This window comes from Calidris pugnax, unplaced genomic scaffold (genome assembly GCF_001431845.1).
Source record: "Calidris pugnax isolate Ruff unplaced genomic scaffold, ASM143184v1 scaffold435, whole genome shotgun sequence".
Taxonomy (NCBI): Eukaryota; Metazoa; Chordata; class Aves; order Charadriiformes; family Scolopacidae; genus Calidris; species Calidris pugnax.
In genome coordinates, this window is record NW_015091240.1 from 619287 (window position 1) to 645524 (window position 26238).

The following is a 26238-nucleotide window of genomic DNA, read 5'->3' on the forward strand; positions in this document are numbered from 1 at the left end:
GCGTGCTCCTCCAGGTCTGCAGTACTACTGTTACAATGTGAGGAAATTTAACGCAGACATGTAAGTATTTAGAGGGACAGGATACGAACCAGCCCTGTCAACAATATTTTTTCCCCTTCTATATCTACACTTATCAGGCAGTAGGTTCAAAAAGGGGCCCTGGGGGATAAGAGAATACAGGTCTGTTCAGCCCTATGATTGAAAGAATGAAAAAAATGCAATACCGTTGTCAAAATTTTCCAGCTCTATTTTGGCACATCGTATCTCAAAACCAGCCTGGTCTAAAAATTTCAAGCATGTTTAACTCAAGAGCACTTGACAACATCTAATGCACAGGCTATTTATCATAAATTGAGGTGCTTATTTTTGGACTTCACCTTGGAAGAGGAAAGAATGACTGTTTTGTCAGCACCAGAAAAGTTTATAAACCCTGCCAAATGTATCAATATTATATATTTCAAAGGTACCTTATATATACTGCAGAAATGTCCACAACACAACTGTCTGCAAAGTTCATTCAGCATTACAGGAAGATGTGCATACTTTGAACTCACTGTGAAATCAGGTCAGGTTGGTAGCCACCAAGACTTACCGTCTCTACATGTATAATTATTGGATTTAAAGCTTTTAAATAACTAGTGAGATTTCTAATGTACTTTTTACATTTTAAAAAAGCTTTTTTTTTTTTTTTAATGTTTCTCCTTTGCCGTCCCCCAGTTCTCATGCACACGATACTACTAACTGCATTAACCCTCTGGAGCTCCAACAGCTACGGAGAATTTTGGAAAGTTTGCAAACCCGCAAGAAACATCCTTTAGAGCGCTAAATCTGATGTATGAAAAAATAGCAATTTCGCAGCCACTCAAAAGTCAAGTCTTGGGCTATATGCTGATTTTCCATAAAATTGATTTTGAGGCCCTTAATTCAAACCCAAAGTAGAAAGTCCAGACATAAGTAGAAAAGAAATAAATGAAAAACAAACCCCTTATTTCTAGCAGTTATTTGTGGATCACGCTGACTTAATGTGTGAAGAGTAACCGAGGTGAAAAAATTAGCTCTGTGTTTATAAAGGTTCACATATACCACTCTGAGAAAGAATAAAAATAAAGAGAACTTCTTCAGACAAGCAAAGATCCTTAAAAAGAACTGTAGACAGCATACATGATTCTAGATGACTAATACTGCAACTCCGAAAAAAACCACTTAAATAAAAATGATTCTCATGAATCAGGACAGTCTTTTCCAAGAAACGTTTTAATGATGACAAAGTCACATCTGTGTCACCTCTAAACAACTCTGTCTCCTTTCAGTTTTCTGTTTACCCTTGTCAGAAGAACACAATGTTGCAAATATCAGGTTTTTTAATTTTCTGAAGAGCAGAGGCTCTTTTTTTTAGTGAACTAATTTCAACAGTGTATCTGTCTCACAGACTGTGCATCTATTGCTACCCAAAAGAAAACAGAGGACAGTAAGAAGGGCACAGAATTAAAATTATTTTTATAAATTTAGAGCAAAACCATCAGCATAAGCCAATATGACTTAATTTTATACGACCAAAGAGCAATTTATGCTAGACAACGGCACGTAACTAGAGAAACAGCAGAACGACCCCTGAAAATCAATTGGTTGTTTTAAGCAAACAGATCAAGGGGTCTGATTTTCAATGTATGGATAGTTAAACTGCAGAGTAGCTTCTCAACAGACTTTCTGCTTTGTGAACTTTAGAGTATAAAGAAAATAAGAACAAAGAGGAAAGGACAGCTAATTTTAGTGCTTCTGGGCTAAAATAAAATAACAACAAAGAACCACTGAACCATGAAGCAGTTTTTTTCCAAGTTGCTATTTCAGTTACAGTCTTCCTCTCAAAAAGCCAGTACTGGAAAGAAGATGCCAGCTTCTACCCTATCAGAGTAATACAAGCACCTCATTTTATCCAGAGGGGCACATTGAGAGCTCTGAAGTGCTTACATAATGCTTCTATACATTTTGCTGCACCCAAAATGTTTATTACAGCTGACAGGAAAAAAGAGCATGATTTCTTTAACTTCCTTCTCTCTCATTGGTTGCCTTCCTAGTAAGAAGCATCGCTTCTGCAAACTGAAATTGATTTGAGCCTTGACCAGTGCATTTTAGCAAATAACCCGAAAACTCATCCCGCTTACAGCAGTGAACTGAAGTTTCATAAAAATTCTGAATTTTGAGCATGTGTAGAAACAGTTTTGAAGACAGAAATAAGATCTTAGGATCACAGGATAATTCAGGTTCAATGGGACCTCAGGAGGTTTCTAGTCCAACCTCTTACAGCCAATTCAGCTATGAGATCTGACCATGTTGTTTGGGCTTTATCCAGATTAAGTCTTTTCCATTCTCTAATAATGGAAATGGTACAACCTCCCCAGGCAGCCTGTTCCACTGGTCGATTGTCCTCATGGTGAAAAAAGTTCTCCTTATATTAAGTCTGAACCTCACATTTTAATTTATGTCCTTTGTTTCTCCTCCTGCTTTCATCTTCTTGATGAACCTCCTTGCAGGTACTGGCAGGCCGCTACTATATGCCCTTGAAATTTCCTCTTCTCCGTGCTGAATGAGCCCAGTAAGATCTTAATTGTGAGATTTTCATTTATCAGTTTCAGTTAACAAGGTACTGAGAGAGCTACTTCTTAAAAAAAAAAAAAAAAAAAAAAAAACAAAAAACAAAAAACAAACAAAAAACTTTCAGCTCTCAGAACAAATACCTGGTCTTCAAAGAAACTGTAACTACCCCCCATGTAGATATAACATCTAACCATGTGAGTGGCCTTTTGAAGTCTGCTTTGTCTGAATTAAGTTCCCCTTTCCTAAGCATTTACTCAGAACAACCCATCTTACATTTCCAACATTATCAATACCACTCAAGAGCAGAACAAGACTCCTACAACTGAATGACGAATGGGTTGTTTTCGGTGACTGTTTCAAAATCAAGCCAATTCAGAAGAGAGGGCAAACATGGAAGTTTCTCCCCTGAGTGGCAAGTTACTTTAATAAATTTGGGAAATCAAACAGGAAGTTAGAACAGAAAATGCTATGCTGCCTTCATGCACATCTGCTACAGCAATATTAAAATATACTGGATTAGGTTCATAATATTGCTGTTAAAGTTTGCTCTTCTCTAAGAAGCTATGTGCTATTGCTCTGCAAACCTTCATGAGAATAAATTACGCTTTCCAAGCATTAAAGACACATTAACATGACATAGGTCATGTGAAATTCAGACTTCAAATACTTACTGAATCCAATAGATCAGAGAACAAATCAGTATTATAATGAAGAAGAGGGTTACATTAACTAAAATAAAGCTCTCTGAAATGATGAACTGATTTTTCAGTCACTATGATAACACATATTCCAGGGGCTTAGATATCAGTGAAAGAGTAATTTAGACACAATTTCACTTTTAGTCATTTACTGGAATATATAACCCTCTGGCCCAATTTCAGAAGATTTCTCAAATCCAATATCAAAAAACCCCACTTATGTCAGACGCAGCCACTAATAACCTATAGCATACTGCATGAAGTGTAAGCTGCAACAAGACACACAGAGCAGCACAGCAGCACACTTCAAAACTGTCTTCATTTTTTGTGCTTTTCAATCACATTAAAAGAAGGCTTAACAGACATTTACTTCTCTCACCATTTCATTGACCACTTTATTAGCCAATTCATTCACTTGTCCCTATGAGACAAAGCCAGTATGCTTATTCTTGCTCCTAAGTAAATGTTTAATTCCTTACAAACATTTGCATTGAGCTAAAAATTTGTTATACTTAATCATTTTCAGCTTTACCTTACTTCTCAAATCAATAGGCCTAATCAAGCATGCTCTGCATAGCTAAATATAAAACTGGGTATTTGTCAAATGACAACTAAAATATTGTTATCCAAACCGTTGAAGCTACAACAGTATTGTGAGGATCACTTAAAAAAAAATAATCTTTGTAACTGACAACACAGGGCAGCAATCCTGCTATTTCACTTTGATATTAAAATCTAAAGTCTCATGTTTTCAAGATTTTTTTAAAAAACAAGATTTCAAGATACATTTTTAAAAAATCAAAAACAATTATCATAAGACTTTCAAGAAGAGCTTGCCTTAACAGACGTACTCAGCCTCTCTTAGATGATCACTACAATCACTGCCTTAAATCAGTTTCAGACATGCATCTTTTATATTATTAGTTTATGACAGCCACCAGAAACTGAGCAATCATGTGGCTTTACAACATAATGGACAAATCCACTGCATATTGTAGGGCTCCACTGACTTAAGTGTACTACTACATCAACACTGAACCCAGAAACTCCTGCTGCATTTTAAGTCTCCAGTCAAGAGTACTATAGAGCTGTATTGTCTGCAGACAAATATCAAAGTATTCCATACAGGAGATATACTATGAAGAGTTATTCCACACATAGGAATGCTTGCTGTTCCAAGAGAGCTCACCTGCAAGGATCATTTGCAAACCCTGCCTACTGGAACGTGACCCAGGGCAGAAGGCAGGTACGTAATACTTTCCAATTTTAGTGTGGCAATGAGACAAGCGCAGTGGTATGAACAATGGATTCTTTGCAACTTCTAGATGGGAAGATGAAGTTGGGCTTGCTCAGCTAATAAAATAATTTTGTGTAGTCATCTAAAACCACTGGTGCTGCATCCCTTCTGCTCTCCCCAGATCACACAGTTTGCCTTGCTGTGATCAGCAATGTGCTGGTCTTCAATTCTCCATACACCTCCATCCAGCAATGCCAGCCTTGAAGTGCCTTACGAAGACAGAAAGACAGGAGTGTAACATTTGGGCATTTTTCTACATGCAGCAGAGCTTATGCTTTGAGAAAGAGGTGCAGAATGTAACTATTGGCCACTGAGTCTTGTATTCGTTTCAGCAACTCTGGTAGCACAATCTGCCTGTGGGGAGTAGGGAGTATGTGCTGCTACATTACCAGAGATAGGAAGAGATCATTTGAAGATCAGGCAGGTCAGCTCTAAACCTCAGCTGAAAAGTTTGACACTGATCCAGGGGAAATAAAGTGCTACTGCATCTCACCTTGAGGTACTGCCCTTAGCTGAAAAAAAGGATCAATAAAGCACCCATACATTCAGGTTTCTGCAGTACAGAAGTTTCTCCTCTCCAAAAGCTGGAGGACACAAAAGTGTCTTCAAAACAGTGACAGGGAGGGCTAACACTGTCCCCTAGCAGGTCCAAACAGACTGTAGACCTTAAAGAACTTCCAAATGCCAAGGACACCTGCTTATAACCCCTTGAACACTCCTTTTCCCCAAAGTTTGAAGAAAGTCTTTTTCTAAGAAACAATGCACTGAGGTACCCAAAAGCTTATGACCAAACACACGTTTTTAAAAAAAGTAACAAAGCTGTCTCTGCAGACCATCTCTCACAGGTGCAGGTCCAGCACTACGACAAATGTGAACTATGTGACAGGCTTGTTTAAGTGTGCAGTGCTGGCTTTTCAGCAGCCAGACCAGATGGCTCTCAGTAGGTCTACACAAAAACAACTCTCTTGGGCAAGAGAGCAAGAGAAAGAAACAGGGGAAAAAACACAGAAGCAAAGTATCTCACAAGGAAACTTCAGCTAAGGCATGTATAGTGATTATGGACCTGCATGAGAGATCTTTGTTACATAAATTATGACTGAAAGTAAATTACCAGAACTGTTGGGAGGTGCAACTCAGACAAATGTAACAGCCATGGGTTTTCTAATGCCAATTCTCTAAAATCAAAGTATTCCTCTTCTATTATATCTAAGGTATATCTAAATCACATATAACAACAGAAGCACAAGACCTGTATTTTCACTACTACTGACATCTCTGTCTTACCATGAATTTAATTTAAAATTATGAAGTTACATTAAAATACCCTCATTTTGCTCATTCTATAGAATCATAGGTTCATTTTTGTTAGCTCAAACATAAAACTAATTTAGAGTCACCATTCAAGTGTTTTAATATTTTTTGATTCGTTTTCTCCTTCAATATCAGCCAACATATAGTATTGAATACAAAAGAAAAGAGGTAGATGGAGTATTATTTGGTATGTCATTCATTTCTGTCAGTAAATGTACATGCATACGATACAAGTGCATCACAATTAATCACTTTTATCTAACATGAGTAAAAGCATTTCAGAATTTGGTCCCGATTTCTCAGTCTTATAAAAATTGAGTGCTTCGCCCCATAATAACAAAAGAAGAGACAGCACAATGTTTCTCTTTAAGTCACAGGACTCAAAAAGAAAGCGCATGCAGTCTCACTGAATGGGGAGAGACGTTCCTGAAGCATGTCACCTGTGGTGAAAAAGATAATAAGCAGCAGCATAATTTGAAATCCCTGTAGTAACACAGGTATCTAAAAGAAGTTGTCAGTAAGTAAAATGTAAGAGGGAGAATACAGGCAAAAAAAGGTTGAAAGAGCAACCCAGAACATCTATTTAATTTCAGCAGTGGTACATCAGTAGTCCCTCATGTACTCAGAATTACTAAATTTGAAGTCCTCAGATAAAATGACTTTATTAGAATTCTCTCTGCCATGGCATGCTGAGCATGAACTCAAGGTGAGTGAATAAATGCTCTTTTCTCACTGGCTTTCTGCCAATCTGACTACAAATGGAGACCTCACACAAAAACAGTCATCCTTAAAGACCCTGAATACTGTCAGTCTTAGTGCACTCCTAACTCATTTGACCAGAAGACATTTTAGATGTCTCCATGCTGTCCTCATTTGTTGAGGAGGTGGGGATGGGACACATTATGTCTCAAACATGAAAGACATTAAATCCACATAATATCATATTTCTGAACTGCTTCTCAGCTAAGCTAACACAATGGTATTTTAAGATTATTAAACAGCACCACTGTAATTCACAAATACCATCTTAATCTTTTTAAGTAAAAAGATACAAGCATTTTGCTTTTCATGTCCCCCCAAGCACTTTGTATTTCAATCTTGCTGTGGCAAGGAAAACCAGAGACAGCAAATTAATCCTGTAAGACTTAATGCAAAATGCTGAAACAAAAGAGAGCCTTCCATTACGCTGTTCCAAGTATTCTCTCATTCCCTGAAGCTGCAAATCTCAACATTGTTTTGTTTAGGAGACTTCAGTCTAATATCTAAACCAAACACAGAAAAACTCCATGGAAAGTTTCAAACCTCACTGTGTATATGCGTTTCTAAAAAGCCTCCACATTTTATTTAGCCTCAATTTTCTGTTATGTTCCATGTGTTGTGTATGTTCCACATACAAATACTGAGTAGAATCAGTAGTATCAAAGAGAAAGAAGCCTTAGAGATATGCAATTAAACTTAATAAGTGACCGTCATCACAGATATCCATTTTCTTATTGGTTTATGGTTACTTATATTTCCACATGATCTAATAACCACAAAATAATATTTTATCTTCTTTTAAAACAGAATTAAGAATCAAACCACAACAGGTGCCAAGAAACAGCAAGAGAGAAGATTGTGAATTTTTGTTTTCAGAAGACTGACAACACACCCTCCCACCACAACCTGTGACTTGCATTCCTAATGAAAACATTAGCAAAAAAAAAAAAAAAAAAAAAAAAAAAAAAAACCTCTATCATTTCATCGAGGAAATTAAATAATTCTTCAACGCATCGAACACAGCCTTTACCGACCGCATATTTTTGGACAAGTTTGCTCTTGTGCTTATATTTACCCTGTAAGATAATGCGTCGTAAATGCCAAAACACAAACAGAGAAACCAAGGCAATACATTTTAGGAGACTAATTTCATTAAAGAGATCTAGGGAGAGCCACTGCGTACACGATCCACAGCAACTCTACAAGTTATCTCCATAGTAAGATTGGAGGCAGCAAAAAAAAAAAAAAAAAAAAAAAAAAAAAAAAAAAAAAAAAATCAATCTGCATGTTCTTAAGAAACTGGCATGCAGTTTCAAAGTAATCCTTTCAAACATGACAAACTTAAATTTTCAGAAGACAAGTTGACACCTGCTTGCTCAAGATAAGATCACTGATAATAAGACTTATGCTTTCAAATACCCATATCAATGTTGGAAATAAGAATTGTTTTAATAGATGTTCTCCTTGTCCAACAATTCACTCAAGAACATGAAACCAAGGGCAGGATCAAATAAGGGCTTCAGACCTGAATCAGTTCTTCAGACCAGTATTCCAAACAGATCACATAAGGTGAAAAGATTGTTTTTTGCCAACTTCTCTAAATAGAAGATGCTAAGAAACAGATTTGCCTCGCAAATCCACAGCAGAATTCATTATATATCATGTAGAGTATTAAGCAAGGTGGTATCAGAGCAATCAATGATAGAGTGCATGAAATCTCTGTATTTGACCGAGCTGCCAGCAGTCAAGACATATACTGTAACGCTTTCCAGACTTCAGTTCAGAAACACTTCTACCATTTCTATCTTTGCACAGGCCCCAAAGCACCTTCACTAGCTGTGGCTGTATGCTACACTGCAAATTGGACCAGATTTTTAAGCAGCTGATTTTGCAAAGCTTATTTATATATATATATATATAATATATCATATATATATGACAACCACAGAAGATGAAAAATCAAGATTATACGTCTGTTCTCCAGCAAACACAGTCATTTCACTTGTACTTCTCATTCCCTTACCTTTCAAGGTGTTCTGATGGCACAAAAGCAACTACAGAACATTGCTCACCAGTCTGATGTGTTGAATTTACCAGCCCCAGGTACAACAGCTGAGCCAAAACCATTATTTCCCCCCGGAGAAGGACAGAGGGCAGGACTCATAGGCTCACGTAACACCACAAACATTGGTTGATCTCAGCAGGCTTATATGTGTCCAGGTGAAAAAATTCTGCCTTCATAGTACCACAGCAGCCTTAATAATCCAATCCATTGAGCAAACTGGAAAAAACTACAGCGACATGCATTGAAGAAAAGCCATCTCCCTATCTGGTTTTCATGGTAAGGAAGAAATACATTTAAATCAAGAATGTGAAGCAACCGCAATAATTAAAAACCTTGCAATGCTTTCTAACTTCCTGTTCTTATTTCCTCACAAAATTCTGAGAAATTCTTGTAACTGTGCTCCCAAAGGTCACAAAGTTTCTTTGATAATTGTGAGACAATTATTGTCTAAATGTCTATAAATGCACAGCTATTTGCTCTAAAAGTGGGTGCTCCTTTTTTCATTTTAGCTGCATTACCACAGTGAGTAATGTATCTAGGAAAATCAGGATGCCTTCATCTTTCTTTTCCAGTGGTTAAAACCTAAAAAGAGAGCAGTAGTAGATCAAGAAGTCAAAGAAAAAAAACTAATAATCAATTCACTGTTTGCCATTTCTGGAATTCACTTTTGTGTATTTAAGACATAAACCCTTTCCCAAAACTACCAAAGAAAAAAGGTTTTCCTCCATTCAGACATTAAAAAAAAAGAAAAAAAACAAAAAAGAAAAAAAACCTGAGAAATCAAAATAGGGCACCAAACAGAGAAGACATGAGAAGGCATTAAGATTCAAGAACTAAAAAATCATATCCTATACTTTCATCTGTACAGAGAACAAAGAACTTAAAACACAAAGTACTATACCTTGGCATATACTAAAGCAATAAAGGAATTGCATTGTTATATACACCTACAATGTATCTTATCATAGCACTCAGTCAAATCTAAGACACCCTAATATCTCTGGCTGGATTAAAGTGGCTGAAATCTTTTAGACAAAGTTTGTTAGATGGCTTTCATCCCTTCACCCCCATAATTTCTTATGAGGTCTAGCAGAGCCTGGCTTTTTTGCTTTCATTTGGTTGGATTATTTTTGTTTTGGTTGGTTGGGGTTTTTTTTTGCTTTTTCTTTCTACAGAAATAAACCAAGTCTTAGATTTTCAAGGCTTTGAATGGGTTCACACTTTCAACGTGTGAAATTAACTAATAGAGGCTGCAGGTAAACCTTGACAACTTAAAGCTGGACAGAAGGGATTCCACTGAAGCAATTACAGGAGAAAAATAGGCTATTTAATGCTGGTTAATTTAACACATAAGAGCACAAAAATTATGCCAAACAATGATCTGGAAAAACAAACACATCAGAAGAATTCCTAACTGGCTCCCTAAGCACTTGTTACCAAGGAAGGGAGTTGTTTACATTAGCTCTACACCTGGGAAGAGAAGGAGGAATGGGAAAATGGGAGCAAAAGGGGGAAAATGTAAGAGGTGGCATTTTTGGAAACATACCTCTAAGGAACTAGCATTATTTTTTTTTTTTATAAGGTTTTTATTCACTTTTTCTATATAAAAAACTGCAAGACATCAACAGGTTTTAAGAACCCTTAGGTTCTTAAATAAGAAAAAACCCTTAGGCAGGTTTTAAAACAGGAGACAGGTTAGTAATTTTGTCCTCACAGGATTAGATGCAGAATTTTTACTTTTTCTTTTCCTTCCTCCTGCTCTCATGAACAAGTTCTGTTGGTTGAATGCTGCGACAAAGGCACAGGCTATATGAGACCCCATAAAAAACACACACAGAGTTCAGAGGTAGCTTCTGCCTTTGACAACTTCTGTTTAAACTAGAGGCAAAGCAGCCAACAGGCAAATAAGATGAGCCACCAGGTAGGAGGACTAACAGGTAGGTACCTGTCATTTAGCAAGCTATCCCATAAACCAGTCTTTGAAACTTGCTGTGTGCCACGGCATCGCTACAACTTCAAGCATCACAGAGGAAACACAAGTTTTTCTTTTGAATCTTTTGTTAAACAGTAGCTTTACAATAACTTACAACATAAGCACAGAGGCCAAAAAGACTGGCAGGGTTCACAGCTTAAGTGACTCACTGATAAGTGAAAGCTGGAAACATCAGACAAATGAAAACAAACACCATCACTGGCGTAAAAGTAGAAGCATAAGCCAAGTTCAAACCAAATCCAAAATCCTTAAATTAAAAGCAGGGAGAAGTCGTCTGCCTGCTGGCCAGAACAGCACTGCCCCAGTGAGTTTACAGCCCCACAGTGACAAATGAGTTTGAAAGGACCAATGCAACAACTCAATAGACGGGTAGAGTTGGCACCACTAAGATCTCCCCCATATCACCCATCTGTAGTGTCCTACCCAGTAGCCCAGCATATTTTCCAGCTATATAATCCATACTACCTTGTCCTGGCTTGAGATAGAAAAGAATCAGTTTTCTGTTCAGTGATTTTACTTTGCAGCTAAGTCTCTTCTAATTAACTGAACTCTCTGAAATTAATAGCATATTTTTAAGACTATAGTCCACTATAGTCCACTTCCAGAGACTGATAAGACCTGATTGTTTCTAATTTATGCCAAGGGATGGTATGCAGAGAGGCTATTGCTTATACTTATTATTTTAAAAATAAAATAATGAAATTAAGTAGTTTATTTTTTCTAAATTCATATGTCTCTCTCTCTCTCTCTCCCTCTTCTCCTTGGGAAGAGAGGTGGGGGAGAGCATCTGTCATTCATTTCAGTGGCCAGTCCAGTCCAAACCACAACATACCTATTAAGGAGTAACTTTTCAGCATTAACACTCTTTAGAAAAGGAGACAGAAAGGCAATGAAGAACTAATTAAGTCACTTGTACTAATACAAAAAAGCAAACAATTAAAGAAAGTGTTCCAGCAAATTCTTATGAGGGTAACTTCAAGAGAGTGTTCCAGCAAATTCTTTTGAGGGTAACTTAAATGATATATTTCTCCTTGACTATTTTTTTCTTTTCCACTGTTACAGAACTTGCCATTAAAACTCATCAACACAATAGAAAAAGGAAACACAGGTAGCATTTACCCCAGAAGTTTCTTGACCTGAAGTTCTGGGGTCATCCAGGTAAAAAAAGAATTAATTTAACTCCAAATCATCATTTTTGCATTATTTTTCCATCCACAAAAGGAGGTATGGATGTGATTTCACTGCAGAGAATGCTGTAAATTGATAGCTTTGTTCCAGTTCACTACAGTTTCTTATTGATTTTCTCTCGTTTTAGCCTGCATTGATTTGTTAATCCCTGCTCCATAACAGTTCTAATGACAAATTGAGAATGAAAAACTGCATGCTTTAGGGCCTTTTCCACCAACCTCTTGCTTCAAACCATATTTTCTCTTGGATTTGGAACATGTCCATGCACATATTCTGGTTTAGACCTGACTCACCTCAAACCAGTATACTTTTTATATTGAAACCTTTCTGTTTAGGCTTCTCATGGATAAACAAAGTAACTGAAACAAGGTCAGTGAGGCAGAACTAGATTTCTGCACTAACAGTTGTCACCTTCCAAGGTTGCTGATCACAGAATCTTTGCCTTAACACCAAGAACATTTTTAAGCAATTTTGCAGCACTTCCCATGTTTGATTAGTAGGCATTAACTGCATCATGCATGCGAATAGCACTAGTGAATGTTCATGGCAATTGTTCGTGCAAAAAAGTACTTCAGAGGAGCAATGAGCTGGATGACAAGTTGTCTCTGAGCTCAAACTGAGTCACAGCCATGGTACACCATTATTAGAACAATCCATGCAAAAGGATGGGACCCAGACAGTATTTTTAACTTAAGAAATATAGTATGAGCATATGCAGGTCACAAACAGGATAACTTCGATTAGTCATTTTGCTACTAATAGGGTCATTAAATATAGCTGCCGATTTGGTCTCATTGTTAGGGCTACTCTATTGACAGCTCATGCACATCTACACAAGCCAGAACTACTGCTGCAAGTAGTTTTAGTCTCTTTCCGTTTCCCTCGTACCTCCACACAAGGTATTAATTTGGAATTCTAACTGCAACACGCTATCAAATAGCAAATGAATTTATGAATGATAAAGTTTAAGATTTCACCCACACTCACATTTATAACATCTCAGTCATCAACTTCTGACTTCATCCCATGTCAGTCTTCTCCTATGTCACCCAAACTGTAGGCAAATCAACCCTTTATGGTCTCCCATACAAGATTACAAAAGCAGCATGACCCCTGGCTGCCACGTCAGTGCTACAGTACAACCCCAGCAGAGCAATTTTGGTCATTTTAACCCTCATCTGCAAAAGTAGTAATTGGAAAATGTCGTCTTTGTGCCCACACAGCACACACTCTCTGGCGTGCAAAGGCAGTGCCAGAGTTTTCCGTTGCCATTCACTTGGTGCGAATTTGATCTCCCATCTCCCTTTCTGCAACGCCAGACCCAGAGAAATCAGTACGGGGGACAGGAAGCTCAGTGCGGGAACAAACACCATCTTCGCTTTGCTTTACAAGAATTACACACCTAGATTTGGTGATCTAGGCTCTGCTTGCAACCACAAGGAGAAGAGGAAAGCAAAGCTCTCCATCCTCTCACATAGTGTTAAATAGCTGAGTTTCACTTCACCAAATCATTTACGATAAAATTGTGACTAGGTTATGGTTTTCATGGAGCAGACTAATATTTCCAGAGTAACCTCTGTTGTCTGACACACTGGTAATTCCTAACTAGAAATGACTTTGCTACGAGTGTTAAATGTCTCTCTGCCCAGGCCATAAGATACTCTTTACAAACCACAGTCATGTCTTAATGGGATAAGAAAAGCACAGAGCAAATGGATGGCTATCTAGCCAAAGAGTTGCATTTGAATTTCAGCAGTTTGTTATGGCTCTCAATTTCCTGCTAGGAGCACGACAGGGTGAACCAACTGACCACTACATTTCCTCACTCCCTGTGATATAACTGTAAACCCCTCTCTGTCTTCTTGCAGCGTCGCCAAGATTACTATTATTCTCCTACACAGGGCATGCAGATCACACAAACACAGCTAATCTAACACAGACTTTCTATTTTGTATGTAGACTGCAGTTTCATTCTTTTGAACATCCTGTTTGGTTCTTCCCCCCTCCTAATGATAATTTCAATAATTTGGTCTCTATTTTAACTCTTGATTCCAACTTCTCATTTGCACAGTGAGTCGTAGTCAGAACCCACTTTTCCATGACCTTTATTTTCCTTTTTTTGTCACTTAAAATGAGCTGATAAGCCAAGAACTTGATTTCCACTCTTGTAGGAATATTAAAGGAGCCCACATTGCAATTTTTATCATTGTGTCTCTAAAACAGCATAACAAATCCAACCGGCACCAAGCAAGGAAAATTCAACAATGCCATTTCTCAAAGGATATAGATCAAGACCAACTTGTAAAAGATAACAATTCATGACCAAAAAAACCAACAAAACACTGGACTACTTGCTTAGCAAGTGAGAAACTCCACATCATTTTAACTTGAGAATGAGGACAATTCAATTAATTGGTCCAGAAGGACATCACAAACCCCTCAGTAAAAGATGAGCTGATCTTTACCTCTCCTTCTATGGGTGTCTCTCCTCAGAAAGAATCACTAGATGGATAGATTTAACAGCATTAAACAACAGTCAAGGAAGGCAACATACACTAACTGGAATATAACACAGGTAGCAATCTGACCTGTCTGGAGCATGCAGATAGCAACTAACTTTCCCTTCTGTTGATATGACAAGGGACAAAGCTTAATGAGTAATGTGGAATGCGGAGTTAAATTTGTAGTACCTAGGTTCTCTTCTCAGCTTTCCAGCTGACTTGCTGTAGCACCTGCAGTCATGTCATTTCTCTACTCCCATCCCCTGCTTGTTTTTATTATTAGCTGTAAGTATTGCAAAGTAAGAACCACCTCTTACTATGAATTTTTCCAGGGCCCACATGTCTTTCTGTGACACAGGAGTTTTGAGGCAAGCTGGCAAATTGAGGAACAAGGAACAGAGTTTATCGAAACTTTGTTCTTCACACCACCACTTCTACTGAACTATACCCTTGAATTACCTGAAAGTTATTGAGCTTGGAAAACTAGAGAGACTTTTTTGCATTTATCTCCTTCCCTAACAACCAAAGTGGTTTCTTTAAGCAACTTACTGGATCAGTTACTACACATACGTTCTCAAACTGAGCATAAAACCTGGTTTAGGAAAGTTCAATTTGTTGTTTCTCTCCAACAAAAATATAAATCTCATTTTGACCATTCAGAATAAAGAACATAGCCACAAATATTGACAGTACCCAGTCAAACAACTAAGTATACAAAAGCCATGCACACAGCACAGAAACGATGTATACATAACACTACCAGCTTATTTCTTTTAATACCCCTTAAAGTCTCAACTACAGCTTTACTTACAGAGGCCTCTAATAATGCTCCCCCTGAAGTCAGAAATTATAAAACAGTTGTCATTTTTTGTAAAACAAAAGATTCCATTTTCAATATTATTGTGTCTATCTGTTAAGGCAATAACAATGCCTCTACGTTAACCTATGAGTCATATAATAATCAAGCAATTATCATTGTCTTAACATCTTGCAACATGAATGGAGAAAAAAAAAAGGGGGAAAAACCAAGAGTGTACTAGAAACAAAGCTATCTTTCAAATACTTAAACAAAAATGACACATTACTGCATCTGCCACTGAAAAGACTGGCAATAAACTTTGACTGCAAAGGACCATGAGAGTGTGTGTATTCATGATGGCATTCCCAGAAGAAAGGAATCATACAGAGGATCCAAAACAATCTGTATTGCATGGGACAAACATACACACCCTGGGACAAGTGCACACACTGGAATTATGGACCACAGTAGGACAAGGATAAACATAGCAAGTACTGGCTGCCACAAGTCCACTGGTTATTTTCATTCCCTGACACAACTGGCCCTTTCATCCACGATCAAGATTTAAGTTGGGTGATGGTCAAACTGAGGAGTCAATTAAGCCCAAGAAAACACATACTCAGAAGTGACAGCATGACATGGAATATTTTTTAATTTCTTAACTGAAGTTTCAGATCTCCCTCCTCAGAAAACTGTAATCTAGCATAGCTTGTTTTAATTAGAGAAAGGATATGATAAAAACATGGCTCCATGTGAACAGTGCTGCATATTCAAAATGACTGTAACCCTTCCTTCATTCAATTTAGCAAGAAACATTCCACACTGCACAACGTCTTCTCACTTGCTTACGGCTGCAACAAATGTTTGCTGCAGTGTGAATGACATGCTGAACATACCACAAACAGTAAAACGACAGCTATTAAAACCAAAAATATCAAATGGCCTAGAAAAGTATTTTGACAAGGAGAAAACATTAAGCCAGGTCTTTGTAGCATTTGCTAAATACAGAGGCTCATCATATTTCAGGCCATTTGTATTTAATTGTCCTTTCATCTGAAGAGCAGTGGATATGAATGCACATCAGGCAGCAGATGAGTCAGATGTTCTGAAGAGGTCCAATCAAGGACGCCTCACAACACAAGAGCACTGCATACATAATGTCTTGCACAACTGACTTCTGCTACAGCCTCAAGTTTATTTTCAGTGCCCCATCCTATTCCACGGTGGTTATGCACCAAAGCACTGAGAAGAAAATAATAAATAGACCTGCAGTCATGTAATTCAAAAAGTTAAAACACATAAGACTTCAAGAATCTGATGTCTACACATTCCCTTAAAGCTGCCAGGAAGACATACATGATTAGTACATAGTTATCTAAAACTCAGGCTTTGTTCTTCTGTTGTTTCAATTAAAAGAAAAAAGTGCTCATAATTCTCAATGCCAATGCTTCCCAATGAGTTTGTCAGATGAAGTCAAATTCACAATGGAACAGATCAATCGCAACACTTCAAAAATCCCGTTTTGGAGTGGTACACAGACACAGACATTATACTAATTTCAGCACAAAGAAAGGAGAATCCCTGGTCTTTGGTGGAGAAAGCAGGTAAGCCGTCACCATGGAGAGAAGGAGAGGCACAGGAGATTAAATCTACTGCTTTGTCCTTCACTAAACTAGTGTGCCTTTTATACTATCCTCTAATTCTTAGATTAGTTTCTCCATTTTTTCTCCAATATTAACTTAAGTGCAGAAGCAATTAGCAGACCACAACTTTGCTAAAAATTCAGTGGAATCATTAAAAGTTATTTATAAAAATAAACCATGGATAAAATAATTAGTTGAAATCCCCTACTGTTGAACTGGCTCTCTACATTAAACATGCATATTGACATTGTTAATTCAAGGTAAACATGGAAAATAACTCATCTTCTCTGTATTCCTTTTAATTCAGCTCTCAAATCAAACCTCATCTCCGTACAACAACAAATGGAAAAAGGGATAGCTTGTGTGTAAACCAAAACCAGCTCACATTCCACATAACCTACATACTGCAATTTAATGCAATTTTAAGTATAAATTCTAGCTCTGGCATTATTTTGTAATCATGAAGTGAAACAATTTAGGCTCTTATCTGCTTTTTCCTTTTCTAATCAACACAGCTGCTCTTAGGATGCAAATGATGCTAGCTCTTGATCACACTCTTCTTAAATCATCTTCATGCTGTTAGCACTGAAAAGAATGATGCCTGCTCCAGAACACTGCTCTTGCTAATCACTCAAATCAGGTCTCTCATAGGTCTAAAAGGAGGAAGAGCACTGAGGGCAGCAGAATGAAGATTAGATTGGTTTTTACTTCATTTTCAAGGAATACATCTAAATGCATCCCTTTCCTTCACCTTCATGGCTGACTTGTCCTGCCAAGCTTAAGTTCCCCTGTGCAGAAGCTACGGCTCCCTTGGCTTTGTATTGTATGAGAAACAACAGAACTACCTTCTCAAGGTCTTGCCCAAAGCACAAATGAACAACAGCATGAAACACATTCAACAATAGTGTTCTCTACAGATATCTAGTGACATAGGCAGGGACACCCATTTCAGAATTAGTAAGAAAGCTGTTGGAGACTCAGTGGAGTCAACACTGACTAAACAGATTATTCATTACCGCAGCACCCTGGGCTCTGAAGCTCCGCTTCACGTCTGTGAGCGCACACATTCACAGAACACTGGTGATGGGAAAGGGCAGAGGCTGACTCTTCTAACCAAGGTCTCACCATGGAAGACTACCAAGAGGTGGAGATGCAGTACATACATTGCAGCTGAAGCTGTCAACTTGTACTTACCCCTTGCATTTTGACTGCCAACTACCCCACAGGAAGACACATACCATTTCACTGGTTATCTGCCCAGATGGGACCTGCACATTGCCTGCCAACAGGACAATTGCCACATGCTGCCTCTCAGACACAAAAAAGCCAAGAAAATGGTTTGTAGGCAGTACAGGCTGCATGTTGTGTCAGACTACAGCAAACAACTTGAGTAAAGTCTTCTTTCTGATCATCTTTATGCTTGAGGATAAATCATTTTGTATCAAATTAGCCACATGAAAAGACAGCCTCCAATATCACTGAAGGATGTTAGAAGGTACAGAAACATACTAGAAGCTGCGGCATTACTGTTTATCAGCTAGAGAAAGGCCATGGGATAAACTGTTACAGAGGGCTTCAGAGAAAAGTAGCACTGCAACCAGGCAGGGTCCCAGCTGATCTGCTGAGTTGTACTGGAGGTCCAACTGTCTCCTCCACACATTGATTATATTGGAGAGAACTTGGCATCTTCTGCTAATGGTAACTCTGGTTTCACCAAGGAAAAATCAGTTTCTGAATGCAAAAGCCTTTAAAGAAATTTGAAATAATTGAATTGTATTAACTTCTGAGCTTACAGGAAGAGCAGCAAGGGCTTGTGCATTCAAAATGATTCTATTAGCAAATTGTTTGGATTACTTTAATGCACCAAAAACAAACAAACAAAAAAACCTGGGAAAAAAAATGGTAATTTTCTTCTTTACCTGAGATGCTCCATTTAGGCAAGGCACTGAAATAGGAATGTTACACAACAGCTCCAAGTGTTGTTCAGATGCTGTGCACGCCTCCTGCCCATCGGGAACCACTGCGGGCCTTCCAAGTTGCCCATAGTCTGCTCTGCCCCAGGTGAATACCTTGCCAGTTTCTAAACAGAAAACACATTTTAAGATTACTTCTTGACTAGGTTCCTGGAACATCTCGATACCAATTCAAAACTAGAACAACACTTCTTAATGCATCTTGTCTAAAGCTTCAAAAACCTAGTGAAAACTCACTTCTGGGAGCAGAAAAAAAAAATTAAAACTAGCTAAAGACATATTATGCAGTTACTCAAAGTTCATTAACTTGTTCTCTAGCAGAATAACATCTATAGGATGGCTTGGGTTATAAATGAAACCATGTCAGTAAAGCTGCGCATTCTACATATATTATATGCACTTTGGTTATACAAATTACATATTTTTAGCTTAACAGAAGCACACACAAACCAGCTTATTCTGAAATATAAAAGATTCTTCTCTATTCCCAGCCTTTGCCATAGAGACATCCATCACATGCCCTGTATTTAACATACAGTTTATGTTTGCCTAATAGAAGTTACCTTCTGTCACAGCTTCTGTTAACAGAGTAACAGCCCTCAGGACAGCAACTGGCTAGCCAGGAACACCACCACAGCTGTCATTAAGCATTGGAAATGCACTGGTTTGTTTTCAGAGGAATACATATTGGCCAAGGAAAAGATAACTTTAAATGAAATAAGTATTATATGGATTACCCTCCTCTCCACATATTATACCAGGTTCACTGCTGTGGGACTGACAACCAAATGTCCATTCCCTAATGTAGATAGCATCCATAAAGAAGTTCTTTTTACCTTTGTTTTCTAATATTTAAAAAAAATCAAACACCAAACACACAAACAAAACCAAACCAAACCAAAAAAAACCCCACCAACAAAAACCAACACACATCAAAAACGAAACCAAAACCACCCAAACCAAACCACAATTATGAGATAGCTTTATTTTCTTAATGAAGTAAATAGATCTCTGCAGGTAAGTCATGAAAAGCTGTCCCTTTCAATTTTTCCAATAAAAAAAAAAAGTTATATACACACAGCATAAACAGTAGAAGCAGCAACCCACATCCCACATTCCAGCCCAGAAGGAAGCCTGCAATGACCTTGAGTTACGTAGACACTTCAGCCAAGCCTCAAACTCCTTTCCAGAATTGAACTCAAGTCATAAGCCAAATGATGTGGATTTGAGGAAAACACAAGCAAGTCAGCTTCAACACACACACTTCTCCCCGTCAGTCAGTACAGACATATGCTACAGAGGCATTAGAAGCAGGGGATACTGGTCACATCACCCAAGAATGTCAATTGAGGGTTTTCTTAACGCATGCCATAACACAAACTTTCAGAAACCTGAATACCTCTCTTTTCCTTTGGATGCTGATAAACTGTATTGAAGGGGACAGAGGTGGGCACTGCTAGTTTGTGGAGTTTAAGCTGATAACTAACTAACTAACTAAACTGGAAAGCTCTAACTTCATATATTTCAGCAGATATGTATTTTCCTTGGAAATCTACTAGTAGTGTTATCTTTTACTCCAACTTTTGCAACAGTTTTTCAGATGTGTTCTCTCAGTGCACTGATAATGCTTCCTCTGAAATAATTAAGTGATAAAATTAGTTGTCCTTCTCTCTCAAGGGCACAAATATTTTCTCCCTTTGGAGCTTCCTAGCAGTTCAGCGAAAAGTTGAAACCAGTTACATATTTTGATAGGAGTGAGGCCTTTCAATAAGGTAGCTTCATTTTTCAGCTTAAAGCTTTAAAACAAGTTTCATTAAGAGAACTACTAGTATACCTTACAGAGATTAGGAAAAGAGTTTGCAGTTTAAGAGACATGCTTGTTCTTGAGGTAATATATTTAATTTGAAACTCATCTAGATTTCTGCTAAAAAAATTTGCAGCTACAAAACTGTTGCAGGAAGTCTCCTATATCAGCATGTTGTGCAACAAATTTATATGTGGACTAAGTTTTAGGCTTTTACATCAGACCTGGTTACTGTATCTATCCAGAACCCTAACGATGGACTGGAAAAGGACAGGCAAGCTGCTCTATTTTCCATCAACTACAGGAACTGAGGCTGAGTTTTATGAAATTCAAAGCCAGAAAGAATTTTTGTAACATCTAGTTAGATCATTAATATACCACAGGCTCTCAAGCACTACCCAGACATTGCTGTATTGATCCCAAGGACCATAGTTCAACTAAATCACTTCAACTCTCAGAAACCAAAAGCATCAAGTGCCACAGGCAAAGACACCAGCAACCTGCAAGAGCTCTGGAAAGGCAAGCAGTGTATTTGATAATACAGACCCAGATCCTCATATGCAGTCTATAGCTCTAGCCTGTACACAAGGGCAGCAGAGGTTCCTCTCAAGTCTGACTTTGGCTGGAGGAGGGAGGAGAGGGATTCTTTTCTTTCCCCAACCAAATCCGGTGCTCTGTCTGGACCCAGACACGAAAAAGAAATACCAGCCACCCATATAACAAAAATGATCCCTTCCATCATCACAGCAGGGTGCTGCTCCACCTTGTCTCAAGTCATGTCTGCAGCTGGTGTCTGGATTCAGAAGAAGGCAGTCTAAAATCCCAACACACACCTGACTGGTTACTCACCAAGAAAATAATTTTCCCACCCTGCCAGTAACCAGGAGAAACCAGGGAGCAACTGACACAATCACCATCTTGATGAGCAGCTGGAGTAAGTTCTGTGCAGAGCAAGCAATTCCGTGGAAGGTGGAGGAAAGTGCAGTGGTCTACAGCCTCCCGGACTGCAAGATCAGAGCAAAATGTCATGACCACCTACTCTGAAGCCAAACTAAACTGCAAACATAATTCTCCCTGATGAACTAATGGATAGCAAGTCCATCATCTGCCTCAAGCTGCTGCCTTCATGTTTAACTATTTCTACTTTTCAGAAACCAGTCCTCTTTGCAACAGGGTTAATTTGCCTAATTGTAATTCCCATCAGCTGCTTACTGAGTCTTTATTAATGTCCAGTGATCAATGACTGGAAAAATCCCCTCTCTCCACCATCTAGTGTCTTCTTTCACATGCCAGAGTCTATATAAGTTTGGTCTTTTTTTCTACTACACTGTGGGTATCAGTCTCCTTAAGTTCCACTCTGCAATTCTGTTATCAGATCAATTTTTGAGGCCCCATGTTGAAATTTCAACAGTAACACCAAGTTGAAATGGAAGTAATAGAACTGGAAACTGATCCCAGTGGTTTTACTCAGCCTTACAAAGGCTTTGAAGTACACTCATTTCTATTATTGCAAATTATTCCAGTAAATTCAGTGGAACTGAAGAATACAAGCATATTTGAAGGATTAAAACCAGACAGCAATAATGTTTAGCTACAACAAAACACTTTACATCCACTGATTCTATTTTCTTTCACTGGACAAGCAAGCACAGAATTACTTACACATGCAAAACCAATGAGAGCCTTTAGGAGAACATAAACTGTTTCTGTTTACAAACAGAAATAACTATAATTAACTTTTTCCTTTTTGCCATTATAAGGGAAAAAAGTTTCAGGTGGTTATTGGTAAGCAAACATGGTGGAGAACATCAATTAAAAAATTAAAGCCAGATAAATTAACTTTTTGCTTTTAGGAAGAACTTCTTGAATGCCCAAAGGTCAGGTAAACAACCAGTTCCTTCTCAGTGCTCATCAACTCAGTTCTCTTTTCTAATCGGCAGAAATTCACTTCCTAGTCTTACTCCTGTTTGGTGAGCATTCCCCTTCCCATGCTCAGCATTCCTAATTTTCAGCTGAACACATCTGCCTACAAATCCTTTTAAAAAAAAAAATTAAATCTGTCTTTTCTATGAGAGAACCTAACAGAAGCCAATTTAGAAGTGTCTTCTCCATGAAATACGGATTATACTTTCAGCAAATAAACAAAAAAAAACAAGCAAACAAAAAAAATCCAGTCTCAAGTGGAAATTTCAGGCTGAAGCAAACATCAATGCATGGAAAATTCCAGCCAAAAAGGTTAAAGTCTTGTCAAAATCCTAAGCAAAAGAAAGCACTGAGTTATGACAGAAAGTGTTAAGCAATTGTAATGAGAGGTATCGCTACTGTGCTGCTTATAATATAGATGGTATTTTAAAATGTTCTAAGAATATTTGAGAAAAAGACATTAGTCATACAGAGTAAGGAGGTTGCAGGACGAATTACTTAAGAATGAAGGGTGATATAACAAGGAGCATTGGTCTAATATTAGACTAGAACAGATTTTAATTATAAGTCAAGAAAACATACACAGTGATGAGTCAACTGGACAGAGTACATCAACCATGGAAGTGGCTGAGACATCAAAAACAATCAGGTATTTCATACCAGACTATATACAGTAAGAGGGCACAAAAGGCAGGAGTTATTTCTGCAACTTGTGTGAAATAAAGCAGCACACAACATTGGAAAGTTTTTCCAGATCTTCTAAGATACTAACAGTGCTTCCTAAGACCTTGATCCTGCCCTCTTCTGAGCACAGACGCTCCAATTCCAAAAGGCACTTCAACTCCTTAACTGTGAACATCCACATTGTCCCAAATGACTTCATTGCAACTGGTCCTTTTTTTTTCAGCTGGCAAAGGCCAGAGGGTTCAATACCATTTAGAATTAAGAAGTAATAGATATAATTCTTGCATCCCGTGTCATTCCAGTGTATAACCTCAATGAAACACACAGCACAGGAGCTCAGAAAGCTAGATAAAAAGGACAGAGGTCAGAAAATTTTTTAAGAAAAACTTCCCAACAGCCCCTTAAGCAAATAGTACATACGACAATATGCTACATCATTTGAGATTCCACATGGTCATACAGATCTAGTTTCCTCCTGCTCTTTGAACTGTAAACACAGCAGTCTGCATCAGTATACATACAGCAGCAAATCATCTGAAACACATGCTCACGTCCCTCACAGAATACAGATGAAGGTATGTGCATATTCAAGTGCTTGCAGCATTAGACAGGCACTCCGCTATCAGAAAGGCTCCTCAACAATTGCTTCATGTCATCCTTCTGTCCTTATGCTATCACAAAGCATAGACAGTTGAGAATGGCTTCAAAATTACAAGTTCATAATCTTTGGAGTATTGGAAATCCAGCAACATTGCATATAGCACTTTTCCTGCCTGACACCGTAGCTCTCACTGTGCTGCTTTATGGTGCTGCTGAGGCTGCAGAGTACGTCACTTTTCCCTCTTAGCAGTTTCTTAATCAGTCTGCTCAGCTGCATAAGAGACTATTGGCAATTTAAAAAATGCATTTTAGTTTTAAAACCAGGTTGGTTTCTCAGTAAAACGAAACAGACAAATAGGAACATTAATTTTTACCTATTTTCACTAGATTCGGATTCATCTTTATATCAATTTTCCTGCTTTAATGTAATATCGTGATTGCACTAGTATTGCCTCCTTGAAGTCTCCATTCAGTATCCAGGCAAGCTTTGAACTATCCTTTCATAAATACTAGATGAAAGAGTTCATCTAGGCTATCTCAATTCACGGTTGCATTAACAATTACTTTTCAAATGAATCCTGGATATTCACACCGAATGCTTAATCTCTTTCAGACTTGAAATAGGAAGTTCTATATAAAATTCCTAATGCTTCCATTCTCATGAAAATTCACAGCAGCAGGTATTAAAAATTGACATTTAGGAGGCTGCCTCTGCCTCCTCCCTGCCCCACAACGGTCAAACCAACACCCTTCCTACAACTACAAATCTCTGCTGTCCTTCAGGACAATCACTAACGTCTTTCCACCATTCTGAGAAACTTTCTCATATATCACACCTACAGCCTAACACCAGTACCTCTGCACGGTTTCAGTACAAAGCTGAATTATCTGCTCTGACAAAGGTTTAAATGGCCTCTTCATTCTCTTACATGGGAATTCAGTGTATCAGAGCTGCCCACAGCTCTTAACAAATCTTCTTCCTATCATCTCCTTACAGACTTCTGCATTATTATATAAAAAGGCATGCTTCTGATTTTTTTTTTCCATATTCATTTATAATAGCTATTAAAAATGTATCACTAAACCACAAATCTACACATGGTATTGAGGTCAAGTGTCTTCAGGAAAATTCAGACAAAACAGCAGAAGTATTTCAGGGATGTCAGCAATAAAAAATTAGAGATCATTTCAGTTGCCATTTTCAGCCTTCTGCAGTTCCAGGTTGCAATACATACCTATTTCAGAATAGTACCCAGAGCATCTACTCAATATGCTGCTCTTCACAAGGGTTTCCGAGCACCCTATAAATAGGCTTAAACCTGCAACAAAAGGCCACAAGTGCCACAGGAAGAGAACCGTAAGGGCATCACCAGTCCTCCTGCAATAGCTATGGATTTCTCAGTTAAACCCCCTATACTCTTCAAGTGGGCTAAACTTTTCTGCCATTCTGAGCTACATCTGATGTTCCCAAATCTGGTGACCAATTCAACCACAAGCACGTGGGGAAGACAAACCAACAAGTCACCTAGGGGATTTCACATCCCTAGAATCAGTAGCTCACCTATGATACAGCAAATAAGTGGCTTCTCACTGTGACCCATTCCTATTGCTAAAAAAAAAAAAATAAAATGAAATTTAAAAAAATCAACCTAGAAGACAATTGTGTATCATGGAAGAAAATTCATCCAACCAGCAGGAACTCAAGGAACTCTGTTGCACCACATTGATGCATAGGGAAGATCATCCAGTCTCCTTTCAGAGCCTCCTGAAGATACCAAAACATTAAGCATCCAATGACTTGTATGATAATGAGATGTAATGGAAAATACTTGGCTAGGCAAGTGAAGATATAAGGATGTAGGAGAATTCAAGAAAAGACACTGGGACTGTGACAGCCTTTTTGCACAGACTAGGAGGTTCAAAGCGCAGACTGAGAATTTTTTAGGCAACAGTTTACACCAAGATAGCTTGAGAAACTTTGGACCCAAATAGTTGTTCTCACCCCTAGGCCACCAGCCTTCACTGTGCTTGAACTACTTGTGACGGGGAAGGTAAACCAAGCCAAGGAATCAATCTGGCTGAAAAATAGCCTTGGGAATGGGAGCTTTGCAACAGTAAAAATTGCTAAAGGCAGAGCTGTATTAAGTCAATTTAATATTCTGTATGATAAGCTAGAGGTGACTTGCAGTTTCACATGACATGGTAAGTTTATCATGCACTTTACCAACATATCCATCTTTTATCAGGACTGTGGACACCGTTAAACATCTAAACAGCTTTGACTTTCATTTGTTAAAAAACAGGTATGCTTTTTCTTTTTTGCTTCCATAGTTGCACCAAGTTGTGTCTCAAGATGGGCAATATTCAGTTAGTGGGCTTATTCACATACTTAAGAGCATGCTTCA

General features: G+C 38.1%; 1 protein-coding gene across 1 annotated transcript in view; it reads right to left on the minus strand.

Moving 5' to 3' along the window:
• The window catches only part of SERGEF (secretion regulating guanine nucleotide exchange factor), a 155982-nt gene that overhangs the window by 102196 nt on the left and 27548 nt on the right, over positions 1-26238 (minus strand). The window contains 1 exon segment of the mRNA XM_014959928.1: positions 18769-18929. Within this exon segment, the coding sequence (XP_014815414.1) occupies positions 18769-18929 (161 nt within the window).